Raw genomic sequence first — 23,159 nt, 5'->3', positions numbered from 1 at the left:
TATGTCGGACTCACCGCAGGTAACTCATAATCTGCAGTTGTTACTCCTGTCTCCTGACAAAAACATTGCATGCAGCGCCTGTGGAGTGTGGAAAGTTAATGGAGCGCGCAGCCGCGCTCCTCTCTCACAAGGAACGTCATGGCAGTGATTGACAAGCCAGAGGGCCAATCGTTTACGCGATGATCGCGTAAACGATTGGCTTATGTTTTTAAGGCCCTACCTCGTGCACAGATGATGTATATTACTATTATTGTGTGCACCTAATAAATATTCTTTTATCAGTTAGTAAAGACAGTTTCAAGTAATATTGCAAAAATGTATAAAACAAAACATCCTCTTTAGCACCTTTAAATCTATCTTGCACGCTGTGCAAGACTAGAGAGCAGGTACACTATATTTAAAATATATTAAAATAGAAGGCACTTATTTTATATTGTAATAATATTTTCACAATATTACTGTTACTGTATTTTAAAAATTAAAAAATTATTACATTAATACATTAAAAAAAAAATTACCGACCGACCCCAAACTTTTGAATGATAGTTGATAGCTTTTGTTTAAACTTGGAAGCCAGTTTCTCTCTCTCACACACACACACACACACACACACACACACACACAACACAGACTTGTTTTGTTTTTCTTTGTGCATACACACAATGAAAATGAATTGTCCAGATGGGTTTGGAGCTGTTACCTGGGGTGGTTCACTCTCATCACTGAAGTAAATCCTACAAGTTTGTGGTGTTGGCAGGGTCATGGTTCATTTCACTTGAGCTTTTCACCTTTTCAGGTCTTGCAGCATAAACATGGCCTCAACTCCTGAATCCCTCATTGCCTGGAGGTCTCACAGAGTTCACAGCACTCACAGAAACAAGAGTGCTCAATGGAAAAGCATTAAATAGAAGGATGAGGCAAAGGTTTCATGAAGCAGATTGACCAGTAATGCTCCATTCAACATTTTTTTTTTTTTTTTTTGAAATTGAACCTCAGCCATGGCATGAGTAAAAACATAATGAAATAACAATTTTTACTGATTTTTAAAATTTGGTTTAATGTTAATTTAAAAAAAAAATATGCTACAGTTTTTCATAATACATTAGTTAATTTTAATGAATACAACTTGAGCTTAAAAATGAAAGTGACATAAAGCGTAGCCAAATATGGTGTCCCATATTTCATGTTTGTGCTCTGCATTTCACCCATCCAAGTGCACACACAGCAGTAAGTATTGAACACACACACCGTGTGAACAGTGTGCAGTGCCCGGGAAGCAGTTAGGGGTTAGGTGCCTCAAGGGTACCTCAGTTGTGGGTAATGAGAGTGGAAGAGAGCGCTTTTCATTCACTCTTCTCACCTACATTTCCTGCCGGTACTGTGACCTTCGGGTTACAAGTCCGACTCTCTAACCATTAGGCCACAACTGCCCACAACCCAAAATGTATTATTATAAGGAGAAGATTATTACATGGTTCTCTGGAATATTTGAATCGGATTGGTCAGTTGCAACATTCTGAGGTGTTTTTCCCCGATTAAACGAGATGCAAGATGGAAAAACGCATTCTGTGTGAACACAACAGGCCCTAATATTGTTGCTGTTCAACTTCTTGCCCAGAAGATTTTGTAAACTGTAATAGTTTATTAGATGATAAATAGGCAAAATTTCAAAACAGTTGCATCTCAAATCCATATCTCTTGTCCCCATAATTATTTATGTGGTTAGAAGCCATATAATAAGTGGTATGACTGTACTTTATCCCTTCATCTAGTCTGAACTTGTTAGTTGGCTTGAATTAAAGCAGCTTGCTAGCAACTGATTTCTTTGCGGAAGCTTTGCATTTAGTAAGCTAATAAAAAATTCCAACAAAAGTCAATATTTTGTGTCCAATTATTTACTTATGTGCGAAGTAGCGTTTAATAAGCGGGATAATGTACATCCAGCTTGTTGTTATCGCAAAATAAACCCCTTCAGGGTGATGCGAGTCCTGATCACCCTGTTGGGGTTTATTCTGTCATAACAACCAGCTGGATGTACATTATGCCCTACTTAATAAATGCTAGAAGGTTCATTTTTTTTATTGTTATTTCATGTTAACTATTAATTTTAACATAGAGAATCTTGTTGTGAAAAGTTACCATAAATATTTTGAAACGAAGCATACCCTTTTGGTTTAATAATTTTCTTAGTTACGCATGTCTCCAAGTGTAATAAAACCAAGCTGTCCTGGGAACTACATGAACCAAATCCCACCATCCAAGTCTTCCGTTGTTCCCTGATTCTCTTTTCCCAACATCTATTTCTTTTTCCCCTATCCACACATGTCTGGCTCTGTTCTCAAGACCTGTCAGTTTAAATGTGAAGCATGTTTTTCTCATTATTATGTTGCTGTGGTTGGCTTGGTCCTTCCGTTACCTGTGAGTGGGTCATCTCTCTCTCTCTCTTTTTCTTAATTCCTTTTTTGCTCTCATTCCCACTTTCTCTCTTTCACTGCATTGGGTCAGTTTTTGCCAAGCATAACATTTCAACAGTAGAGAGCTTGTTAGGAGCCTGTGTGCTCAACCTAGGTAACACCCACCCACACATGCATGTCAGTGGAAAAGCTCCCCTCTGTTTGTGAACTTCTCACCTGTCTGGGAAGCTTATTGACAGGTCATATGTGTGTACAAACTGCTGGATGGGGCATTGCGCTGCCTCACTGGCTCCCTGTGTCTGACTGAAGTTTGCATCGGACACTCTGGTGTGTTGCACTATGAAGGAAAATGCCTCTGTGAAAGCTTTTTGTTCTGTAACTTACTTCACAGAATAATGTTACATCTAATTATTCATGTTTTAATAGGGGTTTCACTTCCCTATTTCCATTAGTCTTGCTTGTACTATTTTAGCAGCAGAGTAGAATGTGTTTCATGGTTTTGTTTTTCTTTTCTCACCTTTCTACCCACTCATTTATTTTTTCCTTCAATATGGTTTTGGTGGTGTTTTTTTTTTTTCGTGGCTCGTGGCTCAAAAACTTTTTTCTTTTTTTTTTCTTTTTTTTTATGTTCATGTCTGGATTTTAATTAGTAGTTACAGTGTTTTGGGTTCTTGGAAAAAGTGGGCTAACGTCTGATGTTAATGTGCATGGATGAAGATTTGGGAAGTAAGTCCTTCAGATGGAAATGCATTGGGGGAAAATGATTGTGATACAAATGGAGAATATTGCCGATTTTACCTGGTTGAATGTCCAGTGTTTCTAGATGAATACAGCCTGTCAGAAATATATGAGTTTGGCTATAGAGGGCTCCAGGGATTACATATTTTTCAGGCCAACCCGGAAGTTACCATCACCCTGATTCCCTCTACAAAAAGCCCTTTGGATTTTTCTATTGGCTTTTGGATTATTGCAGAAAATAAACTCTGTGACCCAAAAAAGTTGATGAAAAATCACAACTGGGGTATTATTGATATATTATATGCACCATATAGTTCAGGTGTAGTCTTTAAATTTATTATATAATTTGTACGATTGTGTTATAGTTTTCATAGCAGTTTTGTCAGAATGTCTATTAAAAACCTCTGTTGGAAACAATTAACCTTTTTATTTATTTTCATGCAGATAAAAACTGATCATGAATCATCTCTCCACTTTTTTTAACAGCTGGTTGGCTACAGTGAGAAGCCAGTGAATCTGCAGATGTTCATCGGGACAGCGGACGACCGTTATTTGAGGCCGCATGCTTTCTACCAGGTTCACCGCATCACAGGAAAAACTGTTGCTACAGCAAGCCAGGAAATTATCATTGCCAGCACAAAGGTTCTCGAGATTCCTCTCCTTCCTGAAAACAATATGTCTGCCAGGTACCTGCCAGCAGCTCTTCACTTCGACATCAACCTTGATTCTCTCTCGCTCTGTCTCACACACACACATTTGTTTTTCTATCATGTTGGGGATTTTTCATTTGAGTTTGTTTGTTTTTATTCTGGCCTAATAATACTGTTTATCCCCTAATCTACCTTTCCCTAAACCTAACCATCACAAAAGCCTTTTTGCGTTTTTTTATTTTCTTTATTTAGTACAGAATAAAGTTGTAAAGTTACTGTTTAATAAAGTTATAAAGTTACTGTTTTTGTGGGGACTGTTGGCTGCTTCCCACGATGTAGGTGATGTTAAGTTTTATTATCCTTGTAGGGAAATTTGATCTTCACAATGTAGTGAAATTCACACAAACTCTGGAAGCCATATTCACGATGACCTGTGGTTTTCATACTGAAATATGTACTACACCTTACCACTTCTGACAATATTGGATTTAGATTAAAAAATAATTTTCAAGACATTTTCAAAAATTTTCCTTCACAAGTTCAGCAAAACCTATACACACATATCAGCACTGTCATATATACTACCATTCAAAAGTTTGCGGTCACTAAGGTTTTCTGATGTTTTTGAAAGAAGGCTCTTATGCTCAACAAGGCTGCATTTATTTAATCTAAAATAGTAAAAACAGTAATATTGTAAAATATTACAATTTAAAATAACTTTCTATTTTTGATTTATTTTATTTTAATTGAATTTATTTTATTTTTTTATTTATATTACAAAGTTGCATTTTTTAGCATTATTATTCCAGTCTTTAGTGTCATATGATCCTTCAGAAATCATTCTAATATGCCGATTTGGTGCTCAACAAACATTGCTTATTATTATCAATGTTGAAAGAAGCTGTGCAGCTTAATAATTTGTGTAAACCATGATACATTTTTTTTTTCAGGATTCTTTGAGTAGAAAGTTCAAAAGCATGTATATCCATTTATAACTGAAAACGCCAATAATCTCTTCTATTGTTTAATAAGTACAGCTTGAACTTTTATTTCTATGCCAGCTATTAATGTACAGTTGAATTGGGTATGCATACCCCTTTGTTTGTTGTCAGTCATTTATCAACTACATGAAAGTAGTATAAATATAGAAAGTGACTTGGATTGATTAGAAATCATTTAAGCAACTTTGTTTGATAGGTTGGATGATGGAACAGTCATGGATACTCCTTCTTGACATGTTTCTTTTGCTGTGTTTGTCAGTATTGATTGTGCTGGAATCCTGAAGTTGAGGAACTCAGACATCGAGCTGAGAAAAGGAGAGACTGATATTGGACGGAAAAACACTCGGGTCCGCGTGGTGTTCCGGGTTCACATCCCACAACCCAATGGAAAAGTGGTCTCACTGCAAGCTGCATCAATTCCAGTGGAGTGCTGTAGGTTTTATTTATACACTTAGAAAAAAAATATATTTAAGAAAATATTCTCTCTGTAAATTTGACTATCTTATCTGTATTTGTGATTAAATAGCCCAGCGCTCAGCACAGGAGTTACCTCAGGTCGAGAAAGCCAGTATTAGCAGCTTCCCAGTGAGTGGAGGAGAGGAAATGGTCATCACGGGCTCCAACTTCTTCCCTGAGTCAAAAGTCATTTTTCTGGAGAAAGGTCCTGGTAAGAATCCTCCTACCAATTGGTAGGCCAAAAGTGCTAAGATGGGAGTTTGAGTCACTTTTTTCTTTTTCACCGTGTATTATTTTTGCTTATTAAATGGCTGTCAGGAACACTTGATCGGTCATTTTTATTTAATATTTTTTATTAATTAAAAAAAATAATGCATTTCCTTGTATTCCCTTATATATTAATCAGAATCGATTTGCATAGTTACATAGCTATGGCAGTTTCATATCTCTCAAAACTCTTTCTTCTTACTCACTTCATACATAATTTAAAGTCAAGTCAATATTTCATACCAATTTATTTATTTATTTGGTAAGTAGCTGTGTACTGTGTAGCTGAATAATGTTCAGTCAGCAGGTCATTATGTCAAAATTAACTCCTTTTAGAGGGATATTAGATCCGTCCACTTAGTATCGTTACTTTAATTTGGCTAGTACTAATTCCTTTTAGCAGGTTGCTGCAAGCTCTGCAAGTACAGCTGAGTATGCAGTATAAATGTCTTCATCATTCACTGTGAGCAAATATTGCCTCCTCACCTGTCTTATCCTCAAGGGTCACAGTTATACCTGCACTAATGTCTGACTTAGTGAAGCTAAACCAGCCTTATTGTTAAAAATAACAAGATCAGGTGGTTTATAGTTAAAGTATGTCTGGCTTTGGGAAACTGGAGCGATGGTTAAAATGTGAGGGAGTGTCAGTTTCTCACTTCTCATTTGAGAGCGGAATTTTATTGTTGCTCGTCAAACCAGAGAGATTTATCTTCACTTTATCAGCATCTTGACCTCCCACGATTTCCCTTCTCCTCTGGGGACATTGTGTGTGTGTGTGTGTGTGTGTGTGTGTGTGTGTGTGTCTGTATATGTGTTAGTGCAGTACAGCATGAACACAACACACCTACACACACAAACACCACTGCACTCAAGCAAGCGCTGACTCCGTACACGCATATAGACATAAACACAAATGCACTCTGCACACACCTACATCCTCAGCCCATAAACACACACACAAAGAGGTGCAAGAGCATTGTGCGCACAAACACATACCTTAATTACTTTATGGTTATAAACTTGCCTGTTTTTCCCTTCTTTCTGTCTCTCTGTTCACCCACACACATGGAGGCTATATTTATGGTTGGCGGCATAGTGGCATGTCACTGATGTTCTGGAGCTCACCTGTAGTCCTCAGCATCTGCTGTAAGGATGATTCAGAGGTCAGCACGGTTGCTCCAGCTGCAGGCAACTAATAGCTGACTGTGTGTGCCAGACAAACTTTGTGTCTTGTACTATAAGGATCTATTTGTTTCCTTATCTATAACCATTTATTGATTACACCGCGTTCCAAAATATTATGCAAGTGACATATCAGTAAAATTTCAGTACAATAAACATTCAGATTTTAGTTTTTCTAAGAAAATGTTTTTTTTTTTAATTTATCCATGTCTTTTTAGATAACTGGTATCAATCTTAGACAAATTAATTTGCTAGGTCTATGGAAACCCTACTTAGAGGTTGTTCCACATTATTAAGCAAGTCACAGTTCTCATGCAATATGGGGAGGAAGAAAGATATTTCTGAAGATGAAAAGCATGAAATGGTGCAATGTTGTGCAAAAGGCATGAAAACCGCTAATATTGTGTGAAAACTGAATGGAGATTATCAAATTATCATAAGATTTCTGAGTGATTTAGAGCACAGCAGAACTCGGTCAGATAAAGGCTTATTAATGAAAGTTCATGTCCCAGTGTTGAGCAGCAAACAGGTATTTGAAGCTGCTGGTGTTTCTGGAGTCTCAAGAATCTCTCCATGCAGGCTAGCAGTTGTGCGTAAAGATGCATTTTAGCCACCACTAACCAAACCTCACAAAGAGAAACATTTACAGTGGGTGTAGAAAGTTTTATTGCTGTGGTGTTTTTTTGCAGCATGGGATAGTGCATAGTGCATTGTATTTCAGAAGGCACTATCCTCCTTTTTATACCATAGCTGAAAATGGCCAGTTATGAACTCCATATATCTTGCAAAAGTCATTTTAATACCCTCAGAGACCCTAAAGGGACCTTCCATCTCACTTCCCAATATTCCAGCCCAAATCATCACCCACTAGCTCCTTGCTGACATCGCAGTCTTGTTGGAACATGGTGGCCACTCGTTTTTTATTAAAATGACCCAGGTGACCTGAGTCCTGCTTGTAGACATTTCCTGATTCTGTCCCCAACCCTCCCACTTCGCTTCCTGTCAGATCTCTGTATTGTCCTATCGCAATGAAGGCAAAACCACCAAAAATAATTATTTTAAAAAAGAAGAAAAAAGAGTCTTTTAAAGTTTTACCACAAATTGTCCATTTGTTTTTTAAACTTATTGAAATGTAGTGTGAACAATGCCAAGAAATGCATTCGGGGTCAGGTGAACCTGAAACCTTCCTAATTATTCATGGCTTCCTAAGGACTGATTAGTCGCCTAGTCATTCAAGCAACCCACTGAGTAGTCAGTTTTGAACATATTTAGTTTTGAATATTGCTAGATACATCTACCTGACTATAGCTCAGTTGTTGTAGGTTACTCTTTCTCTCCCATTTGACACACAGGGCTGCCATGTGGCCATCAGTCTGAAGCCTCAGCTTTCAGTCACTGTGCTTTCAAGAGGCTTTATTAGACTTAGTATTTTTGGGGTTAGACTGTGTCATGAGCCCCAGCAGCACTCTGTCTGTATGGATTTTTGTTAAAATATAGACCTTTTACACACTCATCAGAGCCCTCAGAGACAGTCTGTCATCTCAAGCAGACAGCCTCTCTTTTTACTTCCATATTTATTTATATTTTCTCTCTCATACTCTATTACTCTTCATAACTAGCATGGTAGAAAATAAATTTTTCCTTTACTCTTTCCAGCATCACTTGTGTGCTCTTTTTGAAATTCTTCGATAAGCAACACTCTCTCTTGCTGTTGCTCATTTTTTCCGTCGCTTATGGAGACGCTCGTTTGTAAATAATGAAATGCAAGTTAGGACCAGCCTCAGATGAAGGAAATGAATGAAAGGCATTCTGGGAATACGAGTCTTGGCCTGCCTTGAGTGTGTGTCTATGTGTGTGATTCTAGTTTGAGACAATGACACACTGACTCACTCCATACGAGTTTACACATAAACACACAGGGCTGTTCTAACCCAACAAACTAACTCAGAGAGGCACCTTTTGGAACTTACCTTTCCTCTAATTGGCTCCCTGTGAAGTGGCAACCCCCAGGCAATCTGTATGGTGATAACCCATGCTTTTGTTGCATTGTATAAAAATGGAAAATCCTGAGATGCTTAAACAAGTAGGGTGGAAATTTAGCTCTCACATCTGGCCTTGAGCAGCTCCTGGGGAAAAGTTAATATCTTTTTGAGCAGGAGCTCATCACTCAGCAATGTCTGTGCGATTTGCAAGGATGTGTTCTGCAGTTGTGTTTGAAATCGAATAGGTTGTTAAAGGTGCACTCAGTAATATGACACTGGTCTTGGACTTTATACTGACCTGGCAGCATCACATAAACTGTTGGTTAATGATGTCTAATACTGATGCCCTATTTGGTTACTGATGTCTAATACTGATGTCCTATTTGCAATAAGCCATTAAAGATATATTCAACAAGTGATAGAAAATTAGTAGTATTGGGCTAGTCATGTTTTCTTAAAGGGATAGTTCACCCAAAAAATGTTTTTCTGCTTACCCCCAGGGCAGATGTAAGTGACTTTGTTTCTTCAGTAGAACACAAATTGATTTTTGACTCCAACCGTTGCAGCCTGTCAGTCGTATAATGCATGTCAATGGTAACAAAATCTATGAGAGTAAAAAAAAAAGCATGCACAGACAAATCCCAATTAAACCCTGCAGCTCGTGACAACACATTGATGTCCTAAGATACGAAACGATCGAGAAACTGAACAGTATTTATATAATTTTTTACCTCTTAATACACCACTATGTTCAACTGCCTTGAGCACGCACATGGCATCCGGTGCGTGAGGTGTGTACGCGTTCTGGCGTAGTTTAAACATGGTGCCTGTGGTACAACGGTTGTTATACAAATGGAAGTGAACCACTAAAAAACATGGTTTTATTACATCAAAAATTTTATTTTGTTCCTTTTCGTAAGGGCAGCTTTACAAATAAAAAGGACACATACAAAGATCTTGTTCACATACCTCAGTCGTATGTGATCGTCTCCTGGGTATGTAAAATCATCAGGGGAAAAATGATCGCTGCAGACCCTCAACAACTTTACTACGTTAATGGGTGTGTTGATATCCAGCCGAAAAGCAATCAACCATAACTTCAGGCGAGCAGGCTCAGAAGTTGGTAATGCATGGAAAGTCACCACTCCCGAATGAGTTCGCATGACAGAATGTAATCTTTTAGTTTTATGTCGGATTGAACAATCCGGATAAGCGCAAGTAAGTACCATTTTGATTAGCCGTCGTACCTACAATGTTTGTGCACTGTGTAAACAGTGAGTGATGTATACATGTGAAAGATCACTTCCGGTGCTTGCGTTAACTACGCCAGAGCGCGTGCACACCTTACGCACTGGATGCCGTGCGCACGCTCAAGGAAGTTGGACAAAGTGGTGTATTAGAGGTAAAAAATTATAAATACTGTTTGGTTTCTTGCACAAACTGATCGTTTCGTGTCTTAGGACATCGATGTGTCATCACGAACCGCAGGGTTTAATTTGGAAAACTGTGTTGTTGCTTTAATAGTAACCCATACTGAATCTATAAGCAAAATGTTGTCTAACATTTTGATAAAAGTTGACTGAGTCTGGAATACATAAAATTATATCCACAATTCACTCCAAAATGTAGGGAGAAGTCTTTTTGTGGACTGGCACGGAGCCGTGCATCTGAGAGACATTCGTCCCTAGGGGCCACTCTAGCAGTAGGGGACAAAGGAGGACATATGAGAGGAAGAGAACTGATAATTTTAGGTCTAATTTTGACAGATTGTATCTAATCTAATTGAATGACTATTGGATCTACAGTAATTAGATGTGTAGTTTCTAACTGAGTAGCCCATGTGGTGGTTCTGAGACTTTGTAACTTATTTTCGATTTGCTGAATGGCTAGAAATATAGAGGAGTTAACAAATGATTCATGTTTTTTTATTACCTTGACAACCACAGAACTGGATAGCAGAAGTTGTACTTACTACTGCCCTCTTATTCAGGAATAAAAATAAACTTAAAAGGGTAGTTCACCCTATCTTTTTGTAACAAATATGATAATCAACAAAAATCTACTTTTTTTATTTATTTTTTCCTCTATTTAAAATATAATTTTATATGTCAGGCTTTACAGGCTTTTCCCCCTATAGTCCTCAAAGATTATTCATTTGTTGTGGTTACAGTGAGATAATATAAATGACAGATAAGGAATATTAAGTACAATTAAGTGTTTACTATGGGGGGAAAAAAAGCTAACCAAAAAAGTTTTTATAATTTAATGATTCAGGAAATTGTAAGCGAAGAGTTACATTAACCATCTGTTTCAATTCATGTTAGTTTCCGCTTGCCAGCAGGACATTTAATTCCACATAATGACACACAAAGGTTTTTGCCAGAATTTATTTTTCACAAGTTTGTTTATCATACTAATAATAACAGAACAGCAGTATTTCTGAGCTGAAGAATTAGGACAGCATGCGTTCTTTTGTGTGTTCTTGTCTGGTTCGAACTTGCCCTCATGTGGGGCCCTCTCTGGTGTCCGGTGAATGTCAACATGTGCTGCTGTACTACTACTGCTGAAATTACAGGCGTCCAAGGTCATTCTCATATTAACAAAATGCCTCTTGACACAGAAGGGAGTTGGGACTCTACACAGTAACCTTGTGTAAACAGCAGTCTCTGGAGTGTCATGCACCAGGTGATTATGAAACTGCTCACAGCGGTATCTTCAGTTTGATATCAGTCCTCAAACCGTGCCCACTACATAACCCTTTTGAAAGTTTTCCCCCAATATTCCCACATTGTTAGACATTAATTTTAGACATTCTTGGGAGTATACTGCTGTTTGAACCCATGTTAGACTCATGTCAAGCACAAACTTCAAAGCTGGAAATGTGTTTAAGAGTGTAAATCAGATCTGCTGTTTTTGCAGTTTATGTAATTTATGATCCATGAAGTGACTGATCCAGGATCAGTCTTAACCGGTTGGCTCTGGTCCCCTTGGCTTTTATTTTGTGTCTGCAAGACGTCTGCGCAGTTGATTAGCTTCATGTCAAAGGAAAAATTAGATGACAGCATGTTTCCGAGAGATCCTGTGCCTCTCCATGGGCAGCATGTGGAGGCGTTGTGCAATGAATGCATTAATTCCACGCGTCTTGCCATGATTCAACAATAAATAAAGTTATTCCGCACACCTCTCTAAGACATTAACGACATTATAAATGACATCATTACCTGTTAGGGGCTTAAGAGTCTTCTCTGTTCCTCTCAGCAAAGGGCAAACAGAGTGAGACTGATCTGATTTGAGTATCCCACTGTGAAGAACTCACTCTGCTAACAAAGCTCCAGCATTTATAGCCCTCTTTCTTGGTAGTATTTAATACAACATTTTGTTTTTGTGGTCAGGTCATTGTTATACGCAGTCACTGCATAGAGCTGACATTTTGATCTATTCGAGCAATTGAGCCTCTTTCCTTTTGTGGAAAAGGCTTATCGTTTGCATGCAAATTCAATTAATCATTTTATCATTCTAAAGGTGTAGCATAATTTTTCATGCTTCTCATCGTATTCGATGCAGGAGCACCTGTAGAAACACGCAGCAGTAAAGCTCCCCGTTGCTGATTAGCTATTTGTAACCTAGAAGTTTCAGTGGACATGATGGTTGTGGCAGTAATGACGAGAGGGTCAAGTTACCTACATTTGAGGGGCAAATATTGGCACACAGAGTTCAGTTAAGGTCATTGTAGCCGGCCTAATATGTTGTTCTCATGTATGCAGCTAATGCTTTTCTTTTTTCAGATGGAAGACCGCAGTGGGAGGTGGAGGCTAAGATCATCAGAGAGAAGAGTCAAGGAGTAAGTGAATGCTTTTCTTTTTACACGACTTAATAAATATTTGCCAACAAAAGCTCATATATAAATATGTCAACATAGCATTTTTTAGTCTTTTCTTCTTTAACAGAACTTAAAGCTGAAATTCCCATCAGTCCTCTGAATGATTAACATATGATAGATTTTAGGACATTGTAGTATGTTTTGACTATAGTTAGCTTGCCTTTATTGTGATCTCTCGTCCACATTCCACACACACGCACATAAAAAAACAATAAATAAGTATATAGAAAAATATGGAAGAAAAATGTAAATCCTAAATATCAGATTAAAGTATCTTGTGCATGTTATTGCAGTAATATGGCATTGAACATCCTTTCAAAATTGTTAAAGTAGCTGTGGAGACATAGAGGCAGGGGAGAGGGAGTTCAGTTCAAAGATGGCTGTTGGGTCGAAACTGTTTCCGAATCTGGAAATGCGAGTCTTTAGAGCTATGTTTGAACTTTGTGTTCTTCTGTTGAACAGCTTTGAGAGGTTTGCCTCCGACATCCATGATGTGTTGTTTAGTAATGTTATGTTTCATGTCTCCATCTATAGTCAAACATTGTGGTGGAGGTGCCTCCTTATCACAGTAAGACGGTCACTTCAGCAGTGCAGGTGCAGTTCTATGTGTGCAATGGCAAGCGGAAAAGGAGCCAGTCACACCGCTTTACCTATCTGCCAGGTTTGTATTCGACAGTACGTTCCACATTACAACACTAATTTCCTAAAGGAAATTATGGCTGAGAATATTACTCAACTATTTTTTGCTCTTGACTAAGTAATGTCATGTATTTTTATGACCTCATATAAATTGATGTACACTACCATTTAGTTAGAGGTAAGATTTGTGGTAAGATATTTTTTTAAAGGTTTTTTAAAGACATCTCTTATGCTCACCAAGGCTGCATATATTTGATCAAATGTACAGAAAAAAAAACAGTATTAATGTGAATATATTTATATATAAATATATCTAGTCTTCCAACACTTTTTTTTATTTTAGGATTCTTGATGACTAGAAATTTCAAAAGAACAGCATTTATTTGAAATAGAAATCTTTTATACCAAAGTAAAAATCTTTATTGTCACTAATGGTCAAATTAATGTATTTTTGCTGAATAAAACTATTAATAAAAAAAAAAAATACTTCATAAGTCCTGAGTGCACAGGTTCAGGTTGTATTTTACTCAGTACAGCTCTGTTAAAGATAAGCTCAATATGTTTTTGTAATTGTGGTTACATTTTACAGTTTAAAAAAAAGCCAAAATAATATTAATACATCACAGTATAAACAAGAAAATACAATATAAAAAATATATTGAATCTTGTAATGTATTCTGGAATTTTATGACAAATGCGATAATGTAATGTAAAGTCCACATTACATCAAGAATTGGATTGTGTCTGAGTCTGGCCTTCATGCAAAACAGTTTTCTTGCTAACTTCACCTAACAGTAACAAGAATGGCACACATGTGGGTTTTCACAACAGAGTCACCCGTTTGATCATGCCAGCGTTCCTCTGCACTGTGCACCAGTGTGGTTAGGGATGAGGTTGTTCCAGTAACAGTTGAGCACCTGGTAACCGCTCATGTAAAACACCATAAAGAAAGAATCAGCATGATTTACATGTGGCAAGAGCCATGCAAATTTATTATTTATTATTATTACTCAAGAACTGGACCCCTTCACTGTCTTTGTCTTTCTGTCTTTCTCACTCTCATTAAATTCTCTCATTCTGTTTCCATCTCCTGTTGGCTTCATCTGTCTTAAGAGTCATGTTCTGGAGAATTGCTTTGCGTTTTGAAAAATTTTCAAGCTTGAGCTTGATGATTCACATGACAGTAATAATGTGTCTCACGTTTAGTTGGCATGCATTACATTAGCACATTTATTAGCTCTGCTTTTGAAATTGATATTCATACATATGTGGGATAGACCAGCATCCAGGGTGCAGTAAAAGGTTACCTCTAATTATGGCTTATAGAGTTTCTAATAAAGTGTAATCGTGTGTGGTTCTCATAGCAATAAGCTGGTTTGGTATTAATTTCCCAAAGTGAGTCAAACCGAAAAACAGCGTTGGCGTAATTGAATCACACGTGAGCAACTTTTTTCTGTCTCTGTCTCTGAGTTGCATGCTAACCTGTAGAAGAGATTGAGAAAGAAAAAGAGAGGGAGAGTGAGAGAGCGAGATAGGCCCAGCCTACCGCCCACCCTCTCCGCTCCACAAAGCACCCACTCAAATTAGGGTTTCCTGTTTTCCACACTAACCCGTTAGGTTTCAGCCAATCACATGACAGCACAGGCAGCCAATATTATGAACAGGCCACGGCGACTGTGGTTGCCATGGCATCAGCCCACTGAGAAAGTGGCATGGCAGGGGGAAGGGCTGAGGTGCTGTGTTGTTAGAGTAGAGCCAGACTTTTCATGGGTAATGAATAAGACGTCTGATGTGATGAGCAGAGATCTTAATCCAGAATTAAACTATATGCAGTGTGAATGCTGTTAGGCCTGCTAGGAAGTAGTTTGTAATCCACCTAATTGATTGTCTCAGGCTTCTTTGTTTGTCACAGACAAATCCACCAGCTTTGGTCTAAAATGCACCTGGAACGAATGCTATTAGCTGTATTAATAAACTGAAACTAAACTTTTTTTTTTTTTTCAAGTGCATTGTGTATACACAATGAGTAACACCAGACTCAAATGCATTCACACTCTCTCCCACACATGGTCGCCACTTGCACTTCATATAAGGAAACTACAGTTTTACCACAGTAATGGCCTTGCAGCAGCGTATGGGCTGTGAACTGGATTTTGATTCCCATTTGGAGCTATGCTGGAGGGCAGACAGCATTCTTCAGTTCCCAAATTCAGCATTGGTTTACATGGCACTCAAGCAGGCAACATATGTTCTCTCAAAGTCCACAGCAAGTAAAAATATCCCCCACTCATACGGGCCAGGGAAATGGCAGATCGGGAAATGGGTTACTGAACACTATGTGTTACTATTACTCATTGTGTGCACATTTAGGAGTGGAGAGGAGAGTTTGATGGAAGTATTGGCTCATAATGAAATATGTGCAATTTTTATACTGAGCATAATTCTTGAACATATGTTAGCCATATAATTTTGCTGTCAGATTTATTGGAGATGGGAAATGGGACAAGAGTTCATTAGTGCTGTGAATCTATTAAACTTTAAAAGAAATTTCCAGACCAGGATGGTTAATCAGTTTGATATGCTAATGTAATGGCATCATGAGATCTCAATAACACTGAATATGATCACAATAAAAGTATAAATAAAAATACTTGAAGGTGTATTGCTAATATTACTTTATTACTTAAAAAGTACCAAATGAAACAGATAATTACTGTTCAGTCTAATTCAGTTACGTTTTATAGCTAATGAGATTTCAAATAAGATTATCAAGTAAAGTTTTTTTTTCTCTTCCTTTTTTACCCATATATTTCTCTCTTTCTCTCTCTCTCTCTCTCCATCCTTCCAGTCCTGGTCAAGCAAGAACATAGGGATGATCTGGACTCCCCTGCCGTGCCGCCCATGTCTATGCCTCTGGTCCATGCTGCCAGTTTGGTCTGCGCTCAGCCGCTGTCCTCCCCAGAGCACTCCCACCCACCAGACGGCCTTCTGTCCAGCTCCCCACGTGGCCTGGCTGCAGGCCTGCACCCACTCCAGGCCCCCTGCGCTCCAATGGGCTCCCCAACTCTTCCCCACCTGCCCCACCTTCAGGCTCAAGGGCTGAATGCACCTCCCGAATGCCAGATGCCCTTCCACCCAGGCCCTGCTGCCACTGCCAGGCCGTCTTACCCACCAATACAGCACAACATGCCTTTCAACGGTCAGCACAGTCTTCCTATGACTGTGGGCTCCCCACAGGCCTATGAGCGGATGCCGTTCCAGTCCGATCCGGCCGGGTGTCACACCCTGGGTTTGGGGATGGTGTACGGCCCAGCTTCTTCAACACCCACCTCTGGAATGCCGCCGGGGCCTGGCTCCAGCCCCAGCCATGCAGCCTGTACAGGTAGCAACCAGGTAATGGCCCACTCAGCCCCTCACCATCACTCTCTAGGTTATCACTGCCCCACTCCAGGGCAGGTCCCATCACCCACCCACACGCTGGGACAGCCAGTCCCACAGCTGCAGCGTCCACTGGTCTACCATCCAGCTGGGCAGCGGTCTGCCTCCTGCCCCACACCCTCCAGTGCTCCTGCTCGTATGGTGCCATCTCCCCACTCTGGGCCCTCGTCCCCCCAGCTCCATTCCCTCCCCTACCATTCGCCTACTTCCCCGTCTCCTACATCCAGCAGCCCCTTGGGGCCCATGACACTCTCTGGACAGCCTTCCCCACAGGCTAGCAGCCCTGTTTTGGCTGGGTTGTCCACTTCAGGTCCTTTGGTGCACCCCCTGAGCCAACAGGAAGAGAGGCTGAACATCAAACAGGAGCCAGAGGATAGAGAGCCCACTTTCCGTACCATTGGCTTGCAGGACATTACGCTTGATGATGGTGAGTCTTTGCATTTTGTTAAACAGTGTCTTTTCATCTTATGACACTTGATAGGATTTGAATGTGCATGGTCCCTTTCACATTTAGCCTCAGTGGCCACCGCAACTTCCGGTGCAGCGCAGTGTATGGAAATTGTAAGAAAATTAAGCACAAAATATTGAGATATGATCACATTTATGCTAAAGATATTTAAAGCTTCTGGAACTCTTTACCAAAATGTTGTTTTAATATAATATAAAATGTTTGGTCACAGTTAAAAATATATGTATTATATTATATTATATTATAATATAATTTGTTGTGATTGACATGTATTAAAATTATAACAAAAAGAGTTTGCTGCTAACACAGTTTGCTAGGGGAGAATACAATACTGGAAGATTTTGCCGCTCTGAGATTTTGGTGGTAATATGAAGACAGTTTCCATTGACTCCAGGTTGAATTTGGTTTAGCTATGATGACCAAAATTACAATGCATGAATCCCACCAGCAGGCATGTCTGTTTCCCCCCCTTCATTATAGTTTCTGTAGTACTCACTGAAACAATAACCTTTTTATTATCTTTATTCATATATAATATTTATGGATATTAGAGAATGACAGGTACTTGCAGTAATGTAATCAGTGTGAATAATACATTAAGGGTGAATAAATATGTGTGAATCTGTGCAGTAGAAGCTTATTCATAACAGGAACTAGTAGAGCAAGAACATTAGAATATTATAAATAAACAAGTTAATGCTTCATTTACTAAAAAATGAATTTGCATGCACAAGTTGCCTGAGGCATTAGAGTGGTTGGCAGGTCCCAGATTTTAAGAGTATCATGACATAGGGCGGATTCATTACGCTGGTAATCCTTCTTAGCAGAACTGTGAGACATAACGTTAGTAGTGTGGGGGAGGAAAACAGAGAGGCTGTGTTTGGAGTTGCTTACTACCTTATTACTCTCACTGTTTCTGCAGTATATACTATAGTATTTTAAAAATCATTTTTTCTTTCTGGACAAGTAGCTTTTTTAAATTGGACAAGTGAATGACCTGTTTATTTGTCCAAAGGACAAGCACATAACAAGGCTAAATGTCAAGCCCTGCTATTACAATGTAATGTACTCAATATGACCTTCCATTTTCGAAAAATATCTTAACTATACCTTGTGAAATATTATTGCAATTTAAAATAACTTTTATATTTTAATATATTTTGAATTTAATTTATTCATGTGAGGGTAAAGCAGACTCATAGCAGCAATTACTCCAGTCTTCAGTGTCACGTGATCTTTCAGAAATCATTCTATGCTGATTTGGTACTCAAGAACAATTTCTTATTATTAGTTAAAGGTGCCGAAGAACATGTTTTTAAAAGATGTAATTTAAGTCTAAGGTGTCCCCTGAATGTGTCTGTGAAGTTTCAGCTCAAAATACCCCATAGTGTTTTTTTTTTATTATTTTTTTTTTTAACTGCCTATTTTGGGGCATCATTATAAATGCGGCGATTCAGGGTGTGCGGCCCCTTTAATTCTCGTGCTCCACGCCCCAAGAGCTCGCGTTTGCCTTAAACAACATAAAAAAAGTTTACACAGCTAATATAACCCTCAAAATGGATCTTTACAAAGTGTTCGTCATGCAACATGTCTAATCATGTAAGTACAGTGTTTATTTTGATGTTTAAATTTGATTCTGAATGAGTTTGATAGTGCTCCGTGGCTAAAGCTAACATTACACACTGTTGGAGAGATTTATAAAGAATGAAGTTGTGTTTATGCATTATACAGACTGCAAGTGTTTAAAAAATGAAAATAACGACAGTCTTGTCTCCGTGAATACAGTAAGAAACGATGGTAACTTTAAAGGTGCCCTAGAATTAAATATTGAATTTATATTGGCATAGTTGAATAACAAGAGTTCAGTACATGGAAAAGACATACACTGAGTTTCAAACTCCATTGTTTCCTCCTTCTTATATAAATCTCATTTGTTTAAAAGACCTCCGAAGAACAGGCGAATCTCAACATAACACTGACTGTTACGTAACAGTCGGGGTGTTCGCCCCCAATATTTGCATATGCCAGCCCATGATTGAGGCATTACACAAGGGCAGAACATCTGGATCTGTGCACAGCTGAATCATCAGACTAGTAAGCAAGCAAGAACAATAGCGAAAAATGGCAGATGGAGCAATAATAACTGACATGATCCATGATATCATGATATTTTTAGTGATATTTGTGAATTGTCTTTCTGAATGTTTCGTTAGCATGTTGCTAATGTACTGTTAAATGTGGTTAAAGTTACCATCGTTTATTACTGTATTCACGGAGACAAGAGCCGTCGCTAATTTCATTTTTAAACACTTGCAGTCTGTATAATGCATAAACACAACTTCATTCTTTATAAATCTCTCCAACAGTGTAGCATTAGCCGTTAGCCACGGAGCATAGCCTCAAACTCATTCAGAATCAAATGTAATACATCCAAATGAATACTATACTTACATGATCCGATGTATGCAAGCAGCATGCATGACGAACATCTTGTAAAGATCCATTTTGAGGGTTATATTAGCTGTGTAAACTGTGTTTATGCTGTTCAAGGCAAGCGCGAGCTCCGGGGGAGGGGGAGCACGAGAATTAAAGGGGCCGCAACCTATATATCGGTGCATAGTTAATGATGCCCCAAAATAGGCAGTTAAAAAAATGAATTAAAAAAAATCTATGGGGTATTTTGAGCTGAAACTTCACAGACACATTCAGGGGACAGTAGACTTATATTACATCTTTTAAAAAGAAGTTCTAGGGCACCTTTAACCACATTTAACAGTACATTAGCAACATGCTAACGAAACATTTAGAAAGACAATTTACAAATATCACTAAAAATATCATGATATCATGGATCATGTCAGTTATTATTGCTCCATCTGCCATTTTTCGCTATTGTTCTTGCTTGCTTACCTAGTCTGATGATTCAGCTGTGCACAGATCCAGACGTTAATACTGGCTTGTGTAATGCTTTGAACATGAGCTGGCATATGCAAATGTTGGGGGCGTACACCCCAACTGTTACGTAACAGTCGGTATTATGTTGAGATTCGCTTGTTCTTTGGAGGTCTTTTAAACAAATGAGATTTATATAAGAAGGAGGAAACAATGGAGTTTGAGACTCACTGTATGTCATTTCCATGTACTGAACTCTCGTTATTCAACTATGCCAAGGTAAATTCAATTTTTGAATCTAGAGCACCTTAAAAACCCGTGCTGCTCAATATTTTTGTGGAAACTGATACATTTTTTCAGGATTCTTTGATCAGTTCAAAAATGCAGCATGTCTTTGAGACAGAAACATTTTGTAACATTATAAATGTCTTAGCTGTCCCTTTGGATTAATTTAATGTGTCATTTCTGAATGAAGCTATTAATTTCTTGAAAACTTTTGTATGGTAGTGTATATAACCATTTTTATCTTTAAGCTAAGTTGCCATCAGTTAAAATTACACGCACATAATGAGGTAATGACAGCATGAACAGTAGCATACTACTAGTTAAAATGTTTGTTTTTGTGTCTTTAAAAATATTAAGTGTTTACTGTGCAGAATACAGTAAGCCATACCATAGTATTCCATTCTGGATGTAGCCAGAGTGAGAGAGCTTGTTTCTTAGCTTCAGTGTTTATGTGGATAGTTTTTGCTGACGGTGTGTTTATGTGAGAAGCACAGAAAACAGACCACAATGGATTCCTTATTCAAAGCCATTTACAACTGAAAATTTGTTTGCTGTGTGGGCTGTATTACACTGAACCTGGTGCATCTATCACAGTAGATTATTTTTTCATGGATGACTGATGAGAGAGTTCAGGCAAATGCTGTTCATCAGCACAGATTCCAGCAATGAACATTTTTGTAAGACACTAGTGTGCTGATAGACAATAGTATCCTGTATCAACAACAATCAGAGATATCGCCGATGGCTGATGCCTTTGACGATATCAAAACGATAATTGGCTCGTTTTCCCATTAATGTATTAAGTTATTATTATTATTATAAGGCTAGTGTTATTATTAAATTAATATTAGGATCTACAGTTGATTTGCCTTTCCTTATTTCATAATGACATCACCACATAACCACATTTCCGACAACGATATGCGCGTATGAGAATCGAGGACTCCTCAAAGTAAATATTTTTAAAACTAAAAAACTGCATCCCACATCAAAAATGAATTGCAAGGTGATCTATTCACAAATTGTCAAGAGTGCTTGTTATAAAAGAGACACATCATTCCTGTACAGTTGTTGTTTAAGCAAATGCAAAAATGGCATTGTTTTGTTTTGTGTCCATAGCACATTAACAAAACATTTTAATGATACTAATAACAATACAATTACAAATTAATAATAATAATAATAATGTTATTACTAAAATTATATAGGCCTAATAAAAGTCTTTAGGTCTGGTCACAGCACAGTAATCAGTCATCGATGAAAATTAAAAGCAGCTTCAAACACTGACTTAAAAAAAAAAACTTGTTCAACAAGAAATATTGAATCTTTTTTATTTTTTCACTATCCTTAATGTATGTCCACAAGAGAAAAGTAAAGCCAATAAATGAAGATAGTTGATATACCGTTATCAGCATTGAGGTAGATTTAACTCTCGTTGTGTCTGAGAGAATGAATCCGCTGACAGTGTCAGATGCCAAAAGCTCAGTCGGTTTTTGCTTTCACTTTCAGGGAATAATTGACTGTGGTTGGAGAGTCCTTCACCAACATAACTCTTGTGCAAAGTTTGCAAGTTGCATGTGTGATATCCACGGGTTGTATATTTCTATGCGACGTGACAGTTTTCTTCATGACCAACTCCATATTAGCTCACAAAATTATATAAAAAAATGATTTTTTTCCCCCGCAATAATAAATCGAATTAAATAAATTGTAAATAAACAATAAGTCAATAAGTAAGTTAATGATCAAATAAGTAAATAAGTAAACAAACACCCACCCCCCCACGCCCCGCCAGCGATAATATCATGCATCGGCGATCTCACAGGCTGATGACATGATGATATGACTATGGTACATATCACCCACCACTTTAAGATACCATTCCTGGACCAGAATTCGATCATGGGGAGTTACTTCTGCTTTCTGCCAAACTTCAGTTACATATTCAAATGTGCAGTCAGACAGAGTTAATAAACAGCTTGAGTCACTCAAATTAGACAAGTGTGTGTGTGTGTGGGGTGAAGTGTGAGTCCAGAAGGATTCAGCATTTTTAATTAAAACAAACACACACACACACACAATTCACACATTTGGCCAGCAGCATACTAATTCACAGATGTGCACGGTCTAATTCACCATTTCACATGCGTGTGCTCATACACTCTCAATATTTCAAAATAGTCATGCTCAGCCACACAAGCTCACTGCCTACATGTTGCTCACATATACTGTAACATTAGCCGTCCTCATGCATTCAGTGTGAGAGATGGGATGGAGTTGAGCCTTTTTAAAAGTGAAATTTTGAACTGATTCCACCAGGGACTGTATCCTCCCTAAAGCACACACTATAAATAGGGTCTGTGTCATTCTGACTGAAGCTCTTGAGTACCGTCGAGTTGTTAAGGAGGTCAGAAATGAACTGCAAATAGAACAGAACACAGCTCCTGACATAAACCTTCTTTCAAGTCAACATACAGCTACCACTATTATTGGAATGTACAGCATGTTTTGCGAAAGCATTACGATAGGCCTATTTAATGAATAAACTGAAACTTTCTAAACTCTATTTAGAGAAATGCAAATAAAATGGAAAAAATCTCAAATGTCATTTATTTACCATATTCCATATATTATATATTTATTATAAAATATGTATCATGACATAATTATGATTATTGCATTTAAGTATAAACTCAACGTTTTAATTTTTCTCTTGAGTCTGTTCATAAGAGTCATGAATCACTCTTCATGGTTAACTGTAAGTGCTCTGCAGCTGGCTGAGAGTTTCACTAGATTTAAATGTAAGTTTATGTATCAGTCAGACTCTGCAGTTCTTAATCACACTTTCCTGGCACTTTTATGGCCC

The 23,159-nt window shown here is 38.1% G+C and overlaps 1 protein-coding gene across 1 annotated transcript in view; it reads left to right on the top strand.

The window, feature by feature from the left end:
• Positions 1-23,159, top strand: part of nfatc3a (nuclear factor of activated T cells 3a) — a 79,468-nt gene that overhangs the window by 45,828 nt on the left and 10,481 nt on the right. Inside the window, 6 exon segments of the mRNA XM_048184598.1 lie at positions 3,639-3,838; positions 5,063-5,235; positions 5,330-5,470; positions 12,476-12,531; positions 13,105-13,231; positions 16,058-17,074. Of these exon segments, the coding sequence (XP_048040555.1) occupies positions 3,639-3,838; positions 5,063-5,235; positions 5,330-5,470; positions 12,476-12,531; positions 13,105-13,231; positions 16,058-17,074 (1,714 nt within the window).

This window comes from Megalobrama amblycephala, linkage group LG3 (genome assembly GCF_018812025.1).
Source record: "Megalobrama amblycephala isolate DHTTF-2021 linkage group LG3, ASM1881202v1, whole genome shotgun sequence".
NCBI lineage: Eukaryota > Metazoa > Chordata > Actinopteri > Cypriniformes > Xenocyprididae > Megalobrama > Megalobrama amblycephala.
This window is presented reverse-complemented; position numbering and strand designations above follow the sequence as displayed.